Here is a 20,456-nt window from a genome sequence, read left to right as displayed (position 1 = left end):
ACTCAGCTTTATTTTTACTTAGATCCTGAATCTGCCTGAAGTTAGTAAGGATTCCAGATACAAAACTAATACACTCAGAGTCCAGAACAGAAAAGAACTTATTGACATATTGTCAACTCGGTAAGTTCATTAAAAGCAAAGAAATGATATTTAATCTGTTAATGCAAACAATTATGTATAAGGAACACTCATTATGTAAAAATTTTACCCTAATCTTTTGAGAGATTTTTTTTAAAGAAAGAATTGAGCTTACTTACTGATATTAACTGTGTCTTTTGCACACATACTATAATGTGGGCTACCAAGAAGCCAAACTATAGTTCTAGGTTTTCAGAAATCATTTAAACTTATTTTTAAACATTTTAACTTAATTCGTTATCTTGAATTTTAGTGAAACAACTAGTGCTTTTTGCTTTTCTGGACAAATATCACCACTGGTAATGAAATTCTTGGGCATTATTTTTGCTGTGAAAGGGATTTTAAAGTTTTCACTATGAATTTGTGTACCCAAGGGAGTTCCACTTGACTCTACCCTCACTGTTGGTTCTGTATTGCAGTACTCTGTGCCCCAAATCCTCCCTGGGTGAATTCTTTTGAAATAAAAAGGATGTGTACTTACTGTTCTACAGGAGAATCATCCTATTAAGTACTTAATTAAAAAAATATAAGATAAAGCTCAAGAATCTTTTAACTGAGAGATTAAAATAGTTTAATTGTCTTTTGCGTTATGTTTGAGAAGGCCTTAGTTCTGTGGAGTTCTCTCTGATAAAGAGGAAGGTATATTTCTACAATATAAGAAAAAAACTAATCTGTAAAGCTATTGGAAGGTAGTTTCAGCAACACTTCGCATTTTGGGTTAAGAGCATTAGAAGCAGTATGTCTGTCATTGTCAATAATTCAAGAAAAGTCACACTATCATTTTGACACTTGGCCTGTATGAGTCTTTATTAACAAATGTGTAACAATTTTCATTCAGACACTATTTTTTTTAAAGAAGCGTTAAGCCAGATGCCTTGCCTTTTCATTTCATTTGAGAAAAGTTTCAATAGCACACCTTTTCCCCTCAAGCCAACCCTACACATTTTTTGGATAATGAGAACCAGAATAATCTTGCATTTAAGACTGCAAAGAGAATAATTTTTCCTCTTCTTGTTTAGTTGCACTTTTATCTCTCTGTTACCTGTCCATTTTCAGGTATCTTGCCCCTGTTGAAAACCTGAAGTACCGGGTGACTTTGCATTTTTAAATAATTTTGATACAACTGTCCATAATGAACTTTTACAACTTTTAGGCATTGGAATAGGCTGCCCAGGGAAGTGGTTGAGTCACCATCCCTGGAGGTCTTTAAGAGACGTTTAGATGTTGAGCTTAGTGATATGGTTTAGTGGAGGACTTGTTAGGGTTAGGTCAGAGGTTGGACTAGGTGATCTTGGAGGTCTCTTCCAACCTAGACGATTCTGTGATTCTGTGATTGTCTTTTACTTGCCTTCCTATTAGAAATGCAGTGTGATAACAGATGAATCCACTCTTCCTACGTTTTTTAAGCCCTTGAAAGGGAATAGGTATCTTTTGATCTACTTTTTAGCTCTTACTTTCTTGACACTTACTCTTAGTTTCAAAGTTGATTCGTGTAGACTCATTTGGAGTTCATTTCACTTAATATGGTATTTATCTGATGTACTCTGGAACCTTATCAAAGTGCTGTTTTGCCATCCACAGATAATTACCTAATGATGTGGTTGATTCTGAATGCAGGTTTTTATTTTATTTTATTTTATTTTATTTTATTTTATTTTATTTTATTTTATTTCATTTCATTTCATTTCATTTCATTTCATTTCATTTCATTTCATTTCATTTATTATTTTTTATAGACAATATCTGAATAAGAAGTTAAAGTTCACGGAACAGTTGTTCTGTGACTAAATTGCCAGATTTGTTTTTATATCTGTAGCTATTAGTTCATCAGATTACATCATTGCTCTGTAAATTACTGCTTTATATCTTTTTTTGCCAGTTTATGTTCTGTTTTATTAGCACCATTTAGGCTGTGTTTCTGTGTAATTTATATGCAAGTACAGATGTGGCTGTATACACATATTTGGAGTAGACACTTCCAATAGTATTATGTTATGTCATATTACTGTGAATTCATCTGGCATTCAGTTTTGAAACACTGACTTTAGCAAACACCTTTGGCACTCAAATGGAGGTTGAATATGTTTCCATACACATTCCATGGTAACTTTCCTTTTATTCACTAACTCAGTTGTTTGTAAAATTACATGTAGTTCATTTTGGATGTTACTTAGAGAATTACATGACTAGTTTGTCAGTGCTGAAAAACGTCAGCCCTTGAGAAATGAAAGGAAATGACAAAATAGTAATGGCATAATTTCACTGAAAAATACCTTAATTAAATCACCAATTGCTTGATAGCATTGCAGCTTCCAAAACATGGAATATATAAACGTAAGGTGCATTAGTTGGGAAGAAACACCTGCATTCACCTCACATTGACTTACTATATCTACACTACTATCAACCTCATGATGAATTTATGGTGACAATAACTGGAACAGCTTAAAAGAGTTGTGATTGTCATAGCAGTGAGTTCTATTACAACCACTTTTGTTGAAACAAGCACTTCCTTTGTGTTCTGGAAAGTGAAAAGGAACATGAAAGTCTTTTAAGGATTTAGGTATGCTATTCATTCACATATAATTTTGGTGCTGTGACAGGCAGGTTGCCTCTGACCTGAGGCAAAGCAGCTTTTTCCAGTGACATTGCAATGGAAAAATGAGCAATCTTGTTTGCTGTGCCAGGCTGAGCAGTAAAAAGGAGGTAAAATTTTTGTGTATATATAGGAATCTGGTCATCTGTATGGCAGAAATGTGGTACTCTTTGCTGTTGCTTGCATATATTACTGCCATTGCACAGTGGGCATATGCTTACTTTCTTTACAAGCTGATGTTCTTGTTGAGCCAAGATCCCACCAGAGCTTAGACTTGGCTTCCACTGACCTATATAACCTGTCTCCTTCCTCCTCTCTCTTTTAAACTGCTTCCAGAGGTGTGAGTTACCTTTTTGTTTCCTTTATTTCTTAATTTTCAAAATGGACTAACTGCAATTCATGTCTAGCTCCTGAACACTTAGTAAGTGTAGCAAGGAGAATTCTTGTCCTCCTCATCTAAAGGAAAAAAGATTTCCCAGGTTTTATTTAGGAATAGAGGGAGATGTTTAGACCTACTCAAAGGGTCAGAAAGTCCCAGAAGTCCTGAGCATTTAATTTGCTGCATGTGTAGAGCTCAAAAATTTTAAATACATCTGAACACTGAATATCAACGAGACAGTTGATGCCTTTCATTTGCTAAGGTAAATGTTAAGCAATAGAAATTCTTTAGCCACAGTTTGATTCTGGAAGTGTGCACAAAGGAAACATTGGTACAATCGGTCAATGTTAAGGAATGCTATTTTTTAAAAGAAGGCTGTATCTTGGGAATTCTTGGCTCAAATGACCTCTGATTTAGATCAATAATTCTACTCACCACCTGCAGTAACTGTGCCAGATTTCAAGGCAGTTAGATAAGCATGGGGATTATATAGCACTTAGAAGAAATTGACCTTTAAACAGAAGACTTTTCAGAAAAGTGTGAAATGACCTATTCATCACAGTCGGATGTCCTGAGTTGAGTAAGAATACAAGATGGAGATGAATATTATTTGAGACATAAATGTAGCTTGAAACAACAGCTCTGAGAGGTGTGAATTGCTCTGTTCATTTCAGAAGGAATTTTCTCATCCTTTCTCTCCCAAGAGATCTGAAGAGGGAGGCACATCTGTCCTCAGCTCTTCACCGCAGCCTCTCCTTGCTGCCTGCTTCCATCATCTCAACTCCCTCCACAGAGCACACATAAAAGAAAGAAAGCGAGAGCAGGTAGGGGGAATAAATTCACATATCCATGAAGAAAGTCAGATCTCAATAAAAGGAATTGGAAGGCTGACCACGCTAGCATGATAAGCATATTCTGAAATATCCAGCTCTCACACTGAGATAAGGAGAAAGAATTACAGAAACCAATCCCAGACATATTGAGAGGGGGAGTGTTTTCAGTTCCCATCTTATGTGGGGAAGTAAGTTCAATGCTGCAAGGAACACTGGGTAATAAGATATTTACAGGCAAGAAGAATATAGGCCTATGGGGTATTTTGTATTTGCTTTGCTACTGGTGCTGTTATTCCTTTCCCATCTCTGTTCCTCTTCCTGCTGTGCCTTTTATTTTCCTATCCCCATCTTCCTTCTCCACTTCCTACTGCTTATTTCTTCCACTGCCCATGTTTGCACATCTACTGCATCTGCTTTACAAAAAAGAAAAAAAAAAAAAGATGTTTCAGTGCCTTCTGTATCTTCTTGTTTATTTAGGTGACATTTTCCCCAAGTGACAGGAAAGCAGAATTCTGAAAAGTGAATTGCCCTTGGATGTGCTCCAAGAGTCAAATTTGAAATGACCCTACCTGGGTGGAGGTCGGGTTCAATGGCTACTACAGAGGCCCCTGAGACTCCTTGCTCATGTGAGAGCTGACAGACTACAGAGCATTTTGTTTTTTAATGTTTCCAATGGAAACCTCTGGTTTGTGAGTTAGATGTACATCCATCCAAGAGAACCAAATTTTAATTGTTGCTCCCTTCCACTTTTACCTTTATTTCCTCTGGAAAAGAATAGTGCTAGGCACAACATGGATTATTTTGTGTATATAGAGATATATACATATGCTAAGACATACGTATGTAGCATGTGCTATAATTTGAAGTGCATCTGTGCAAAAGCTGTTATAATGCCAGTTTTAAGAGAAGCTGTTTTGAGGAAGGGAGCTTAATCTGTTGACCTTCTTCCAATTACTCCAGAATTTGAACATTAATCCTACCCTGCACCTCAGTAATGTAGATACATTTTAAAACAGTGCACCTAAACGTGTAGCCCAGAGTACTTAGGGAAATTAACCCGTAAGTAGAGCGGGGTCTGTGGGGTTGTATGAGTGCAAGGGGGAAGGGGAATAGCAGGCATTCCCTCAGACTTTAAAGTGAAGCAGCTAACATAATGAAGAACACAAATTCATCATGATTAGTACTCCTGCAGCTACAGCTAAATGAAACCACACTGTCTAGAGAGCTAAATTATTGTAGATTTAGAAATATTGAGGCTGGAAACAATTCAGAGTGGAACTTCTATTCCTAGCACTTATATTTTAAAAACCTTATTCTTGACTGTGCACCACAGCTGCATGTTGTGCATGTGAGTGTGAGGGGAAAAGGAATGAGCAGGAAGGAAACACAGAGGAACCTGATCCCCAGTTAATGAGACCTTGCTAAATTGTTTCCACCTAATAACAGAAGAGGAGGGAAAGCTATTGCAAAATGTTTAATTTGCCTGATGAGGAGCATTGTTAAACTTAACGTTTGTTGAGTGTCTATAAACCAGTCTCTGTAAACCCCGTTCCCCACCCCCACCCTTTCTTTTACTAAACCAAGAGTGCAAGAGACTGGAGACTGCAGTTGCTGTTGATAATGTTACAGGAATGGGCGTCTGATTGCCTACTCCTTCAGCAAGACAGGTGTCTTCGGTCTGAAAGATGATTGAGTTCAGTGTAGCATAGCTGATGACGTTTCATTTCCCTAATCATATACCTCACCATCGGTACAGAGGTGGTTGAGCTACATGAGCACCAGCTGCCATGGTTTGTTTTAAAATGCTTTGTTTTAAATCATTATTAGTTTCACATTGACTTTTATGTGTTGAAACAAGAGAGATCCAAAATGTCTTAAACATCTTGTTTTTGGAGTAGGTAAGCTAATGTGTATTTTCTCATTCTTATTTTTCTCACTATTTAGTAAGCCTCTAAGTATTTTATTACATAACTGTGAAACTTGAGATCCTTTCTGTAAAATAATTTGCTGACTTTTTTTTTTCTTATGCCATGCATTACTAGCTACAAGGATGCTGAAATCAAGAGATATCTTTTCATTGATTTTTCAATGAATCTTTTTATGTGATCCATATCTTTACTTCCCCTGAATAGTTAAAAGAACGACAACAAAATCTATTTAATTTCCCATTATTCTCAATGTGTTTTTACTGATGCATGTTTTTCAGGTGATTTCCACTTCCTTTGTTCTAACTACCAAAGTTGCAGTCCTTTCTTCTGTTGAGAAAAGGAGAGGAAGGCTTGGGGAAAGGAGTTAATCTATTTATCTTTTATCTATTCTAACATGTGTAGTTTAACGTCTGAATCCAAAAACAAATAGTTCTGGAACATGCTGGATTTTGCTACTCAGGAATTGGGAGAAACATATTTTATAATACAGACATATTTTCCTCTCTCTGGTATGCCATTCTTTAAAAATCATATACGGCTTTAAAACAGGTTGCAAAACATCAAAATGGAACACAAATGTGCATTCATTTATATATGCATAGACCATACATTCTACAGCACAAATCCTGCACATAAAAGTAAGGTTTTATTAATGTTTCTATTCTAAATGGGTAACATTGTTTCAGGTATGCAGAAATTTAATACAATTTCCAAGGTGGATTTGTGGTACCTACATGTATCTTGACAGCACTTTGTGGCCATCACTTACCATGTGCTGTAAGTGACATCTTCTAAAGTAGCTGACATATTCATCAGCAAAACATGTCAGTACAATCATGTTGATCCCCAAATATTTTAACTGTATGTAGTGGTTTGCTGAGTGATTAATCTGTAACTGAGAAGAGACTAATTAGACCCTAACACAGAGATGCTTACCAATTATTGACTAAATGCTATAATATTCATTTTGAAAGCTGTAATGGTATATTTATGGTACACTGGGGGGTAATGATCTGTTTTTTGAATTTTCAAAATATTTTTTCCTATGATTTATGTTTTGTACAGTGTCTTCCCCAGATGCTACTGTTAGAAACTACACAAACTATTTTACTGAGCTAATGACCTCTAGAGGGATGATTAATAGTGAAGAGAGAAAATGGTGTAGATATTTGAAAGTTAGTAGACTGTTGATAGAACAAAGGATAACACAAAAACATAATGCAAACTCCAGTCATGTTACAGAACACAAGAATGCTTGTGAACTTTGAGTGCAGAGAGGGTTTATGTGATTGACTACATGTTTAAAAACCAACAACAACAACACAAACTAACAAAAAAAATCCACCAAAAAACAAAACAGTCCAAAATAAAAACTGTCACAGAATCCTAGTTCGATTGCTGCTGTGTCTCCATTTGGTTCAAATTACTGCTACAAATTAATAGCCATATGCTTCATATAGAAAAGAGCAGCATTTTGCTTCAGTAGTTCTTCTAAACATACTTTGTGTGGAATTAGATGGCTTTGTCCATTAGAAAAGTGTGAGAGGATGCACAGCACTGACTGTATGTTTCCTAGAAAACATGGAAAATGGGGCATATGTGAAGAATGCACACAGTGAATTAATGCTTGCACCATAATCCATAACCAGAAAAGGCCTCAGAAACAGAAGGACATTTTTTTGATATTGTATGCAAGATCTATTGTGACAGCTCATAGGTGATTGCCAGTACATGTTTGACAAGAACTGATAATTTGCAGATAAGTCTTCCATCTGTGAGATGGGAAGATAACCACCTTTGCATATCTGTTTTGTGGAGCATGGCAAAGACTAACAATGTAATTATTTTCATAGTGTTCTCTGTGATTTGCTTTGTTCTGTACTCCGTGTACTTCTTTCTTCTCGACCCTCAAGTTTACCATGTGTTGTGCAGGTACAGCCTTCCCATTACCTACCTTATTTCTTGTCCTTGCGTTCAGAAATGTCATGCGTTTCTCTGCCTGCCTTGATTGATCAAGCAAAAAAGATTCCTTGTTCTTTAAAAGAAACAAAGTTTACACAAATAATTAACAAGAAATAAGTACATTATTTTATCCAAGTTGTGTGTCAAGCAGTTACACTTTTTTTTTTTTTTTTCATGTTCCATTCTCCCATTGTTAGAGCTAAGGAAATGCAGTTTTAGAAAATACAATTTAAAATTGTGGTGGTTTTACTCAGGTGGGCGGCTGAGCTCCACCACAACCGCTCTCTCACTCCCCCTCCTCAAAGAGGAACGGGGAGAAAATACAATGAAAAGGGCTCAAGGGTTGAGATAAGGATGAGGAGATTGCGCAGTAATTATTATTGTGACGGTCAAAACAGACTCAGCATAGGGAGATAGTAAGATTTATTGCCTATTACTAACAAGCTAGAGAAACGAGAAACAAAGGAAAGAAACCAAAAGCACCTTCCCCCCCATCCACCCTCTTCCACCTCCTCTCCCCGAGCGGCGCAGGAGAACTCGGCAATGGGGGTTATGGTCAGTCTATAGCGCTTCTTCGCCGCCGCTCCTTCTCGGTCACTCTCGTCCCCTGTGCTGTGGGGTCCCTCCCACGGGATGCAGTCTTTGCTGAACTGATCCGGCGTGGGCTGCCCACAGGCAGCAGCTCTTCAAGAACTGCTCCAGATTTGGGTCTGTACCACGGGGTCCAACCCTCAGGAGCGAACTGTTCCAACCTGGATCCCCCACGGGCAGCAGCTCCTGCCCGGTCACCTGCTCCTGCGTGGTCTCCTCTCCACGGGCTACAGGTCCGACCCGGAATCTGCTCCAGCAGGGGTCTTCCACAGGCCGCAGTCTCCGTCAGTGCAGGTCGGCCTGCTCCACCGTGGTCTCCTCCACAGGCTGCGGGGTGGAACCCTGCTCCACCGTGGTACCCCATGGGCTGCAGGGGGACAACCTGCTTCATTATGGTCCTCACCACAGGCTGCAGGGGACTTCTGCTCTGGCGCCTGGAGCACCTCTCCCCCTCCTTCTTCACTGACCTTGGCGCCTGCAAGGCTCTCCCTCACTCCTCTCACTCTCCCAGCTGCTGTGTGGCGCTGTGTTTTTTTTCCCCTGTCTTAAATATGCTCTCACAGAGGCGCAAACAATATCACTTATTGGCTCAGCTCTGGTCAGCAGTGGGGCCCTTACCTAACATGGGGCAGCTTCTAGATCCTTCTCACAGAAGCCACCCTTATGGCCCCCTGCTACCAAAACCTTGCCACGTAAACCCACTACAAAAAGAAGATACTGTATTCATAAATCTCAGTGTTCACACATTATTATTTTATATTTAAAGGAATGCTATCAATTAAAATGAAATACAATGAAATTGGTGTATTCTCCGTCAGAGTACATACCCTTTTTTCAGGACTTTTTGGAATGAGCATGCATTCAAGTATCATACTACAGACTAATAGAGTAAAAAATAAATTCTTTTGAACTTCTAAAATACTAGTAGTAATTGTAGACAGCTAAACTACAGATTAAAAATGATTACACAGACAAATCATAGATAATTTAAATGGCATTTATGTGATATCTAAAACGCTCCATCTGTTATAGATGAAAAAGGGATTCATCTGGAAATACAAGAAGCTTTAGTTCTGCAGTGTGAATCCCATGGTTGAGCTCTCCTGCAGCCACTCAATATCATTGAGGCTCTGTGGACAGATAAAGATTCACATGCAACTGTCATGCCTCAGAACTCAGCTGCTGTACAATCTTGGATGTTATGGCCCTAGCTTAAGTTAGGAAGATGGACTGTTTGTTAGCCTTGTGCGTGTTTCTGTCAGGGCTTTTATACATGTATGTAAGAAAATATATTTTCCCACTGAAAGGCAGCAGATGACATTGTAAATCTTCTAGTTTAGAAAAGGAAATTGTGTACCAAGTAGGGAAATATAAAAGGCAATATCAAAGCATAGAATGTTTTAAAACAAGCATTAAAGGGAGAAAGATTGTCTAGGCCTCATAAATTCCTGCTGATAGAGATTTTCATTTTCAGGAGAGAATTTCAATCTTGTACTTCTCTTGGAAGTTTAAGTTGTCATCAATTTGCTATACTTGATATTTTGGAGCAGTGAGCATGATATCAATTGACATCTAGTAACCTAAACATCAGCACTGTGCTAGGAGGAAAGCTTATGGTATTTATTTGTATAAATGTTATTAAAATTATAGTTAGATGAGGGATACATGGAGGTTAGTAAAATAAATAAAAATTTAAGTTTGTGTAGCTGTTATCAGAAAGGTATGAACTTGGGCATTTTTATCCATGTCTTATCTTTTATCAGGTTTTGAAGCAGTATTTCTTCTCTTAGAACTGTATAACAGATATTTCAATATGTAAACCACAACTGAACAAACAAAATAGTTGCATACTGTTGCTCTCAAAATCTGAATAATGGGCCTTTACTGACAGTGGTGATGTTCTGTTTTCTTTTTAAACAGTTTGCTTAACAATATGCTCTCAACAGCCCCTTTTTACTACAAATAAAGAATCACAGAATCACAGAATCGTCTAGGTTGGAAGAGACCTCCAAGATCATCTAGTCCAACCTCTGTCCTAACACTAACAAGACCTCCACTAAACCATATCACTAAGGGCTACATCTAAACGTCTTTTAAAGACCTCCAGGGATGGTGACTCAACCACCTCCCTGGGCAGCCCATTCCAATGCCTAACAACCCTTTCAGTAAAGAAGTTCTTCCTAACATCCAACCTAAACCTCCCCTGGTGCAACTTTAGCCCATTCCTCCACATCCTGTCACCAGGCACGTGGGAGAATAGACCAACCCCCACCTCTCTACAGCCTCCTTTAAGGTACCTCTAGAGAGCGATAAGGTCTCCCCTGAGCCTCCTCTTCTCCAGGCTAAACAACCCCAGCTCCCTCAGCCGCTCCTCGTAAGACTTGTTCTCCAGACCCCTCACCAGCTTCGTTGCCCTTCTCTGGACTCTCTCGAGCACCTCCATGTCCTTCTTGTAGCGAGGGGCCCAAAACTGAACACAGTACTCGAAGTACAGAGCTGAGTACAGGGGGACAATCACTTCCCTAGACCTGCAGGCCACACTGCTTCTTATGCAAGCCAGGATGCTGTTGGCCTTCTTGGCCACCTGAGCACACTGCTGGCTCATATTCAGCTGACTATCAACCAGTACTCCCAGGTCCTTCTCTGCCAGGCAGCTTTCCAGCCACTCATCTCCCAGCCTGTAGCTCTGCTTGGGGTTGTTGCGCCCCAGGTGCTCTTTTTTTTTTTTTAATTGTTTGTCTGTTACATAGTAAGGAAAAACCTAAGCAGAAGCTAAAATTTCAGAAGCTTATGCACCATATAGAACTCTAGCAAAACAGGCACTTCACTGTACATTCAGTCACTCATAATAAGGAAGGATGTATATCCAGAATATTATTCAAACTTACCATGACACCATGAAATTGCATACTGATTATGCAAATGTAGATATCTGACAGTCTAGCTGAAAAGACTTCATTTTCAAAATATCGTTTAAATTCCAAAATATTTTTTTTAATGAGAATTTTATAAACTTAAAAAAAGTACAAAGCACAAAATATGTCAGGACTTGTGTTACCAGTCGTTCTAGGGAATGATCATGGATAATACAAATATGAGAATTATGTTCATTTCTTAGTGTTGTCTTCAACACCATGATTATTTTAGAGTCCTCTTCTAAATACATCATCTTTTGTTAGAAATTAGAAAGCTGTGGAGGTTGGGGGAGGGGGGTCAGAAAAAGTAGTAGATGAAAAACACCTTTTAATTTATTTGTGGAAGCAAGGGGAGTTAGTGGGCCATGAATTATGGAGCCTCTTAGGAAGGAAGTGGTTCAGTTGCTAGCAAAAATTCAGCACAGCCTTCTGTAAAGGAAAAGAAGCTCTGCATTCACCAGCATAGGCACAGTTTATATCTGCTGAACTGGATGTCCTTAGGATAGATTATACAATCAAACAACAAATAAATATGTAGTTAATGTTGTTATCTGACCAAAATATGTGTCTGTTAATCCTGACATATGTTTTGGATGTAATGGAAGAAAAACACTGTGGTACTTTAAAATCATCTTTTAGTGAGCAGCATTGCACGTTAGACTCATACCCACATTATATCTTTTTTTTCTTTTCTGTTTTTAAATATGTACATAAAAGAAAACAAATGTGAAGCACATTAGTGTAATTAAGGACTGGAGGAAAACCATTGATCCTTTTTTGAAACTGCCAATAGATTTAGCTTTACATCATTGCTGGATTTCATCAGATGATCAGATAGAAGTCAGCTCAGCTATGTCCTTTCCCCTATGGCTTTGGTTTTTATGTTTCTGAGGAACACATATAGTACGTTTTCGTTATGTTATTGACTGCCTGGGAAGAAATCAATGGGGAAGGGTATGGAAGCACTGAGAGAGGGAGGAGAGATGCTATACTTTTTTTTAGAATCTGAAGCACTGAGTTGAAACCACATGCTTCTTATGCTCTTAGGTTTTCTGAAAAAACAACAATCAAGTGGTTGCAGCTCTTTGAAGGAAGTGGAGTTCCATATGGTCCAATCAACAATATGCAGCAGGTATTCTCGGATCCACAGGTTGGTTCTTACCGAGTATTTTCTATACATTACTACATGTGTTTTACAGCTGCTGAATAATGATCACTTTTCCTGCCACTCAAACCAGATTTCAGCTACTTTAAAATGGTATTTGAAAATTATATGGGGGTTTGAGTTTAAGGCCAATAGTACGGTATAATTAGAAGTAAATATAGATCCCTAAATGAGTTATGTGCTTGGGAACACAGACTTGGCCGTGATGAATTAAACTGTAGGTGTTCTATGTCCCGTATGCAGTCTGTCTTTCAAAAATGGCTGGTAAAGGAAGGAAAGAAACTGTAATATATTCATAATCACATTCTATCAGATATACATTCAAGTAACTTTCTTGTCCACAAGCAACCAGTTTTCTGTATGGAGTACAGATGACCAGAATCTATAGTTTTGGAGGGGAAAAAAAAAAAAACAGGTTTCTGACTACAATCACAAAACTGAAACATAAAAATCTAAACAATATTTTTGCTTTCCAGCATCTATAAAGTTTGTATATCTTCATATTCACTGATCCCTCCCCTTCTCCTCACACTGTGGCTTATGTTAGTTTAAAGGGCCTAACACAAACTCAACTATACTGTCTTGAATGGTGTAATAATATTTACAGCTCTTCTATCTTGTGATGAATGTTAAAATTAAATTTCTACTGATGGAAATAACAAGAGAAATAATTGGCTATAGTATGGTGGGTGGGTGGGGAAGGAGCCAATCTTTTGTGTGTCTTTGTTCTCAAGAAGTGTTTGTCAGGAGTGCAAATACAAATGTTGTCTTTGGGGAAAAAGACATGCAAATCAATCTCTATCATAAGGGAATAAGTTTACTATAAATGGTTGTTATAAATATGTTTATATGTTTACTGTACTTTTAGAACTGTAAGAGACCATTTGTAAGGCTACCACAAGGACAGGAATTTCTTTCACAGATAAATGTGCTTTTTCCTTAAAATGGTGTAGTACCATACTGTAGAGTATATACATGGGCCAAATTTTTCACTTCATAATTTTCACAGGGATTGAGGTTGAGCTTTGAAGAATGTACAGCAATTTATTAATTTATTTTATTCTGAACTTGGTTGACTTGGCTGTGCTTGGGACAATGTTGAAAAAAATAGTCTGTTTTTTTTTTTTTGATGCTGCATCAAATTTTAAAAAGTCAATTCCCCTATAAGACTGCTTTTAAAAGGTCGTATGTTGTGGCGTATCTGCTACCTCCCAAATTGAAAAAAAGATTAGTGTGGTTACCTTGTTCTTAGAGTTCATCTAAATATTAAATAACCTGTCCATGAAAGGTATCAGTGCTTTGCAATAGTGGCAGGTTTTTCAAATTTTTTTCCCCATTAAGAGTCATACTGATTTTTGTTTGTATGTTTTTCTTTTCTCCTTATGAAACTCCTTGAAAAAGTCTCTTCTACACCCTTCTTTGAAATAAATGGCACTCAGTGACCATGTTCTTATTACTGTTGGAAATGAAATGTCAGTATTTCTGGTAACCTCCGATGTTATACTTAGGTTTAATTTCTGATGCTGCCTCCCTCCTAAAACATTTTCTCACAATTCATGTTCTGTTCCAGTGTATGTGTGGGGGGAGAGTCTATCCAGTCCTTTCCTCTTCTTTCTCGAAATATGAAGCGATGTTGACATTCTATAGTATTGTTCTTATATTTACATCACTTCTCATAAAGTTAAGCCCCCCGCTCCATCTTTATATATCTGAGAGGCTATCCAGGAGATGAGCAATTTGGAATAGCATACTCAGCTTCTTCAGCACATTTTGCTAACTTCTCCTTGAATTTTTATTTTGGTGGTGACCACTTCAGACCTTCACAGGACTCATTTATCCATACTTTGGATTCAGAGGCTTAGGGACAGTTCAAGCAAAGGTTTTCACCTTCACATTTGTTCTAAACTACAGTTTTTGCTATTTTACCTTGTCCAGTCTGCCTTCATTTGCTCATCCTTCTGCTGCTGTATAGACAGCACGCATCTGGGATAAACACGCATGCTTGTGCATAGCTTTGCTCTTTCATAACCTAGTCTGTAATTTTGGTTTCTGAAGCCTCAGAAAGCATGAGAGTGCCCTGGGACAATGTCCAGACTAGGAAGAAATGTATCTCAACACCTGAGAATCTGGAATCCAAGAATCTTCTCACTCTGAAGTCCCAGTTATATAAGGGAAGAAACAGCACACACCAAAAAGAACATGCTGTAATCACAGCAAGAAAAATCTCATGTGTAAAGCTCAATCAGTCATTAAATATGAGAATGTAATAATTCTCCACAACACTCCCATTATAATGTGGAGTTTCTTTTTTTTTGTTTGTTTTTCACAGGCTCAGTTTAAATCAGAAAATGTATTTCTAAGAAAGTTGCCACTTAGCTTGTGAGTAATTGCTTTACTTAATAATACTATATAGCAACAAGTATAAATACTTGTACTAAGCCTGGTGATACTTCAGTATAGGCAAACTTCAACCTACTGCTAACAGATGCTGCTTAGATTTTGTTGATTTCTTCCATTTTAAGTGTTATCAGCAGAACTGGATCTGAACACAACTCCATTTTTTATTTTATTGCCATTATCTTCCTAATCTACAGATTTGAATACCTGTAATGTAGCTGTCTTTCATTATAAGTGCAGTCTTGCACCATTGGTGACCAAGGTGCGCTACATGCATGCCAACAGTCTTCAAAGCACATGCCAGCTCAGCTGTTAGCAGTGCTTCAAAGGATGCAATGAGCTGTTAGCAGCCAAAGGCAGAAGTCCTTGGAACTGTTGGAATAATGCAAAGGAGTAACAGAAGTAAGTCTGAGGAGATGGGAAAGACCAGCTAAAAGAGGTGAATAAAATGGTCTAATGGAACTTAATCACCTACAGGTGGGTTGTGTTTTTAAATTTTATTTTTAACTAAAAGGACCTCAGAACCCTGAAGGCCAGGAGGGGTTTTTATAACTGCTTCTATAAACTGAGATAAAACAACACATTTTTTGGTCCCAGCACATATTGTTAATATCATTAGCGGTTTCAATCATACTCCAAGTGAGCTGCCAAAAACCATGGATTTTTTATTTTTCACTAAGCTGGAGTGCCAGCTGATACTGTTTTTTCCATGAACGGAGTAAAATATCCACTTTTCCCACCGATTATAATCTTTTATTCATTTGTGAAGCTAAAATGGATACCACAGGCTAAGTACTGCTGAGTAAATCAGTCTGTGGATAGAAGTACATGCTTAGATGTGTACTTGTGCATGTATGGTTAAAAGGGCTGAGAGAAAGAGAAGCAGATTTTGTAGTAGAGGAGACCTCTTTCTTAAAAACAAGAGGGAGGAAATAATGTTTGTAAAAGTTCTTACAAACTCTAAATAGTACAGTATAGACTATTTTCATGAAACTTTTTATAGTCAAAATTCTTCAAGCTATTTTTTAAAAATATGTTCTTTTAACCAGGCCAAGATAGTACAAAACATTAAAGGAATTCTTAAAACGTTTTAAAAACTTACTAGTGACCTCAGCATGGTCCTATTTAGCATACCCTGGGGAACATGTGTATGAAATACAACGTGGTTTGAGGTTTTCCAAACAAAACAAACTTAAAAGAGAATACAATTTTTAGTAGAAACTATTCAAATTCTCCCAAAAGATAAAACAAAACAAAAACAGGTACGTGTTGTACTGCAGCTAACTATGAAATAACAAAGATCTTTGCTGGTTAAGCAAGGCAAATAAATGCTTTTTTGTTGTTGTTTTGTTTCCTTTAAAGCGTTTCCTCCCTTTTTCTTGCAATATAATTTTTTTCACAGTCCTTTTAAAATGTCATTACTTCAGATGACTGACGTATATAAGAAGCAACAGAGCAACCCAAAAATATTATAAGCAGTTTGTTAGCTAATGTTTTACCAGACTAAATCAGTGTTTGTTGATGAATATTACTATATCAGTGCTGCTTTGCCGAAAATAAAAATGAGCCATGCAGTGGTACTTTTTTCCTCTTCTCAAAGCAGTTACAGTCATACCACACAAGTTGAGTACATCAGGTGTAAGACATCACTCTGATGCATCACTTCTGAGAAATATGGGGAGGGAAATATCGGGGCTGAAATATCACAGCTGGCCCTGATTTCAGCTCCTGCCAGACACCTGCAGACTCTAAAAGGATACCAAAACAAAACTCCACCCTGTGGCAAGAGGCCATCCCTTAACAACTCTTCCCTGACTTTGCATCACTATAAAAATTAATTTAACATTTTTTACAGAAACCTTAGTTTTCCTGTCCCAGAAGGCCATTACAGTTCCTTTAGCCATTTCTCTGAATATGTCTCAGGAAAAAAAAAAAAAAAACAAAAAAAAACAAACTGACAAACTACCAGAAAACTGAAGTACTGAAATATTTGATAGCTGGAATTTATCTGACATTTATTATTTGTGGATACTTAGAAAACTGGTAGGTTTTTATTAACCTCCGGATCATCTCTTATTTTCGAAGTAATTTCAAAATGGCTTGAATGCATTCTGGCAAAAATTTCATAGCATCTGTTAAAGTTTCTACAATCAATGTTGTGAACACATAGAAAAACATACAGTGATGTTGTGATATTTTTTTGTAAGAATCCTATGCATGTCTGTTGATGGTTTTGTGATTGTTGTTTTTTGTTCCCCTTCACTTCCTCCCAAATATGGTGACAGATTATATGGACCATGTCTTTAATTGTTATTCTTTGTTGGAAGAGACTTTTGTGGCCTACTGACGGCTGTCCCAAGTCAAATGAAATTATATTCATTTCCATAATACTGCAGGGATTTTTTTTTCTTTTTTCATTTTACATACAGAGGTTTCTGCAACTGAAAAGCAGTTGATGCAGGCCTGAGGTATTACAATGTGTCTGGAAGTAATTCCTAACAGACAAGAGAAAGAGAAGAATTAAATTTTACATGTGTCTATTAAGTACTAAAACTGGTTGGAAAATTTCCTATGGAATGTTTTTCCATTTAAAAATGCCAATTCATTGAAAGTGAAACATCCCCACGAAGGTGTCTACAATTAAATTCTGTCCTGAAACAGAATTTGAGCTCTATTCCTGCTTGTTTTGCTAAGTTGAAAGTGTGTACTGCCTAGCTTTGTCTTGGGGTTTCAAACCAACTTTTTAACTTCAATTTTTAAATTTTATGCAATGAAAAAAAAAAACCAACAAAAAAACAAACCACCAAACCATACCCTGACCTTTAATTTTGTCAAAAGTATCTCTTTTGTACTAAATTACAAATGTTTTTAGGCTTTTTAGTCCGTGTGAAGTTTAGGGAAGTTAATGCTGTTCTGAAGTGGAAAGCATTAAGGAATGGAATACAGTTTGAAGAAGTGAAATGGAAAATCTAGTTCTAACACTTTGTAGTTCGTGATTCCCACATATGCACAATTATGCAGGCTTTATATAAATTATGAGATAGTTTGATATCTAGATGTTACAAAAAGGGCTCAAAATGAGACATCACTTGTATTTTTGTGTGAGAAATATTGTAATAGAAGTGTTTAAATTTTGCTTGTGGTGAAATGTGGTCCATCACTATGCCATATCTTTGTCTGGCCTGCTTGTCTTACAACAAATAGTAGAATGCTTATGGTGGAGACATCTTGAAATATGTTGGGTTTCTAAATAAAAATATATGGTTATGTTTACATTAATGGTAGGCTTTGGTTTGTACATACATGTAATACACATCTATTGTCTAGGTAAGAAAGATAAAGAAGGAAGCTCAGCATTTTCTACTCTAAGATTTTATTTTTAGTTGCTTATAACTTCGCAGAATTTAATAATTTGATCTCAAATTTCCAGTGCTGGTTGTCTGCCTACTTGTGAACTGTATATGGAAACACTTTAGATAAAACATTTTGAGAACAAGTTTACAGAAATCTGTAAACTTTATTTTATTTATTTATTTTGTTTAGAGCTCTGCTACCCCTTCTTAGAGAACAAGTTAACTAGTTCTTCCACAAAGTGGCTTGGGCAGAAAGTGACTGCAGTGTCATGAATGAGCTTTTTTTGCTGTCCTTTTTTAAGGCTGTGGAAGAGATGCTGGCTATGAATAACGAGCAATGGAGTCCCTAGACAGTGCATGCAAAAGATGAGCTTTCACCTGTTACCACATATTCCGGTCCTTTGTGTATTTCGTGAGCTGAAAGCTGTCAGATTTGCTTAAGACCCAGCTTAGAAATTGTTTAAGTACACTAGATAAAAGTTTTAGGCTTCATTTTTATAGAAGTTGAATGTCAGACAAGAATCTCTTCCTGCATCTGCCACACAATTCACACATGATTTTGAGAAAGTCCTTTAAATCAAAGCATTAAAAACTGCTCACTAAATATGTGCTGCTGCTTCTTATTATTATTTTGAGCGCGCTCCTTATGACACTGTATGATACATATACAGCATCAATTGTTCTCATGGATCTGAATGAAACTGTTGAAAATATGTTTTGGTCACTTTAAAACATAATATTGTTGAAAAAGCTAAAAATCCTAATGCAGCAGTTTTACCCTTAGATTTCCCTGTACTTTTGTTCATTAGCCATGAAACTGAGACTCATCTAAAAGCAGTATTTTAAAGATGAAGTAGTTATGCTTCTGAAAAGTATAGCTTCTAGGATGAGAGCACCAGAGAAATAACCCTGTGGGAAATTATTTGTGTGTGTGTGTGATTTGTGCGAGAAATATTGCAGTAAGGCCTGCAACTACACCTTACTTATGAGAAATAGAAATTCTTTTGAATACCATTTGCTTCACTGAAGGAGGAAAGAGCCTAACAGAAAGGTCATCTGAGTATGAGCTTCAAGCTCGTCTTGTATTTTATTTTTCTGTGCTAGCAAGCAGATGATGCTCAATAGAAGCATTTTGAATGTTCTCTTCTAATTTCTTTTCAAATGTGTATATATATGTGAATTGTATGTCTTATGCATGTGCAAATAGTACGAGCTTCCATCAAGGTAAGAGTTGTACAAATATTTCTCGGTAGTGGAAAAAAAATTCTCAAAAGCATCTTATTAGTGGTCCATTCTCATTTAACAAAAAAAAAAAGTTGCTCTTAAAAACATTTCAGTCAATGTCACTTAAAGGTAGGAAGGGTCACCTAGCCTTTTTGGGAACACCCTTCTAGAAGGAGACTGGTCAAAAAGCCATGTTCAGGTTTTGCAGCAAAGAGCAGAACAATTTTTTTTAAGCCTTAAAGTCTTTGTTAGGTCTCATGGTTAGGAATCCATAATATGTGTTACAGCCTTGCCACCAAAACTCCTGAGGTAGTTTCTGTCCCTGCAGGAGTTACATGCTGGTTTCCTGATCTTGCTAGTCATTGATGTCAGTTGGTTTCAAAGAATCTGTATTTGGGACTTTGCTCTGCTGGAGTATGGTCAGGATAGCGCCATCCATCTTTAGCTGGATGTAGTTTAGTGTACTGACCTAGGTAATGTGTAACTTAGAAATCCCTTACAGAGCACGAACTTGTATTCATATAAGCTGTGTAAATTGAAGGTCAAAAGAGTTTTTAATTAAGCAAGTTGTTGCATTTATCCAAAGTTTGATGACTATCAAGTCTGTTATGTGTTTGGGGCTGGGGGGAAATATCTGTATTTGTCTTTTCCTTCAAGTCTTGCAGCCTGAACAGAGAGGTTGTCTGCTGAAGCCCAATTGACTCAGTAAATTGTGTAGAAGCTTTCTTCATCTGAGTGTTTGCTGAATCATAGTTGCAAAATAGTGGCTGGTTAAGCATGGATCTTCTTTACTTTCCTCGTAGTCTGTAAATTGTATCTGTATTGTCTGTTGGTTTACTGAATAACAAGACCACAGACGGTCAAGCACGAGAACTTTTTTTTTTATTTTTCATTCAAAACATTTTTTTTTCTAAGTAGATGTGTCTGCTTACTTAGGAAAACATATAGTAGGGTCAATAATAAACACTGGTATTT

General features: G+C 37.1%; 1 protein-coding gene across 14 annotated transcripts in view; it reads left to right on the top strand.

The window, feature by feature from the left end:
* Positions 1–20,456, top strand: part of SUGCT (succinyl-CoA:glutarate-CoA transferase) — a 336,870-nt gene that overhangs the window by 133,949 nt on the left and 182,465 nt on the right. For 12 of the 14 annotated variants that reach the window (XR_010829335.1, XR_010829336.1, XM_066992205.1 and 9 more), the window contains 2 exons: positions 23–120; positions 12,390–12,492. The exons of 1 other annotated variant lie outside the window; for it this stretch is intronic. Coding sequence is in view for 11 of the 13 variants with exons in the window: in XM_066992205.1 (XP_066848306.1) it covers positions 23–120; positions 12,390–12,492 (201 nt within the window). In the remaining 2 variants the exon portion in view is untranslated. The remainder of the gene's footprint in view (positions 1–22; positions 121–12,389; positions 12,493–20,456) is intronic. One more of the 14 variants, XM_066992198.1, reaches the window with a different exon arrangement.

This window comes from Anser cygnoides, chromosome 2 (assembly GCF_040182565.1).
Source record: "Anser cygnoides isolate HZ-2024a breed goose chromosome 2, Taihu_goose_T2T_genome, whole genome shotgun sequence".
Classification (NCBI taxonomy): Eukaryota; Metazoa; Chordata; class Aves; order Anseriformes; family Anatidae; genus Anser; species Anser cygnoides.
This window is presented reverse-complemented; position numbering and strand designations above follow the sequence as displayed.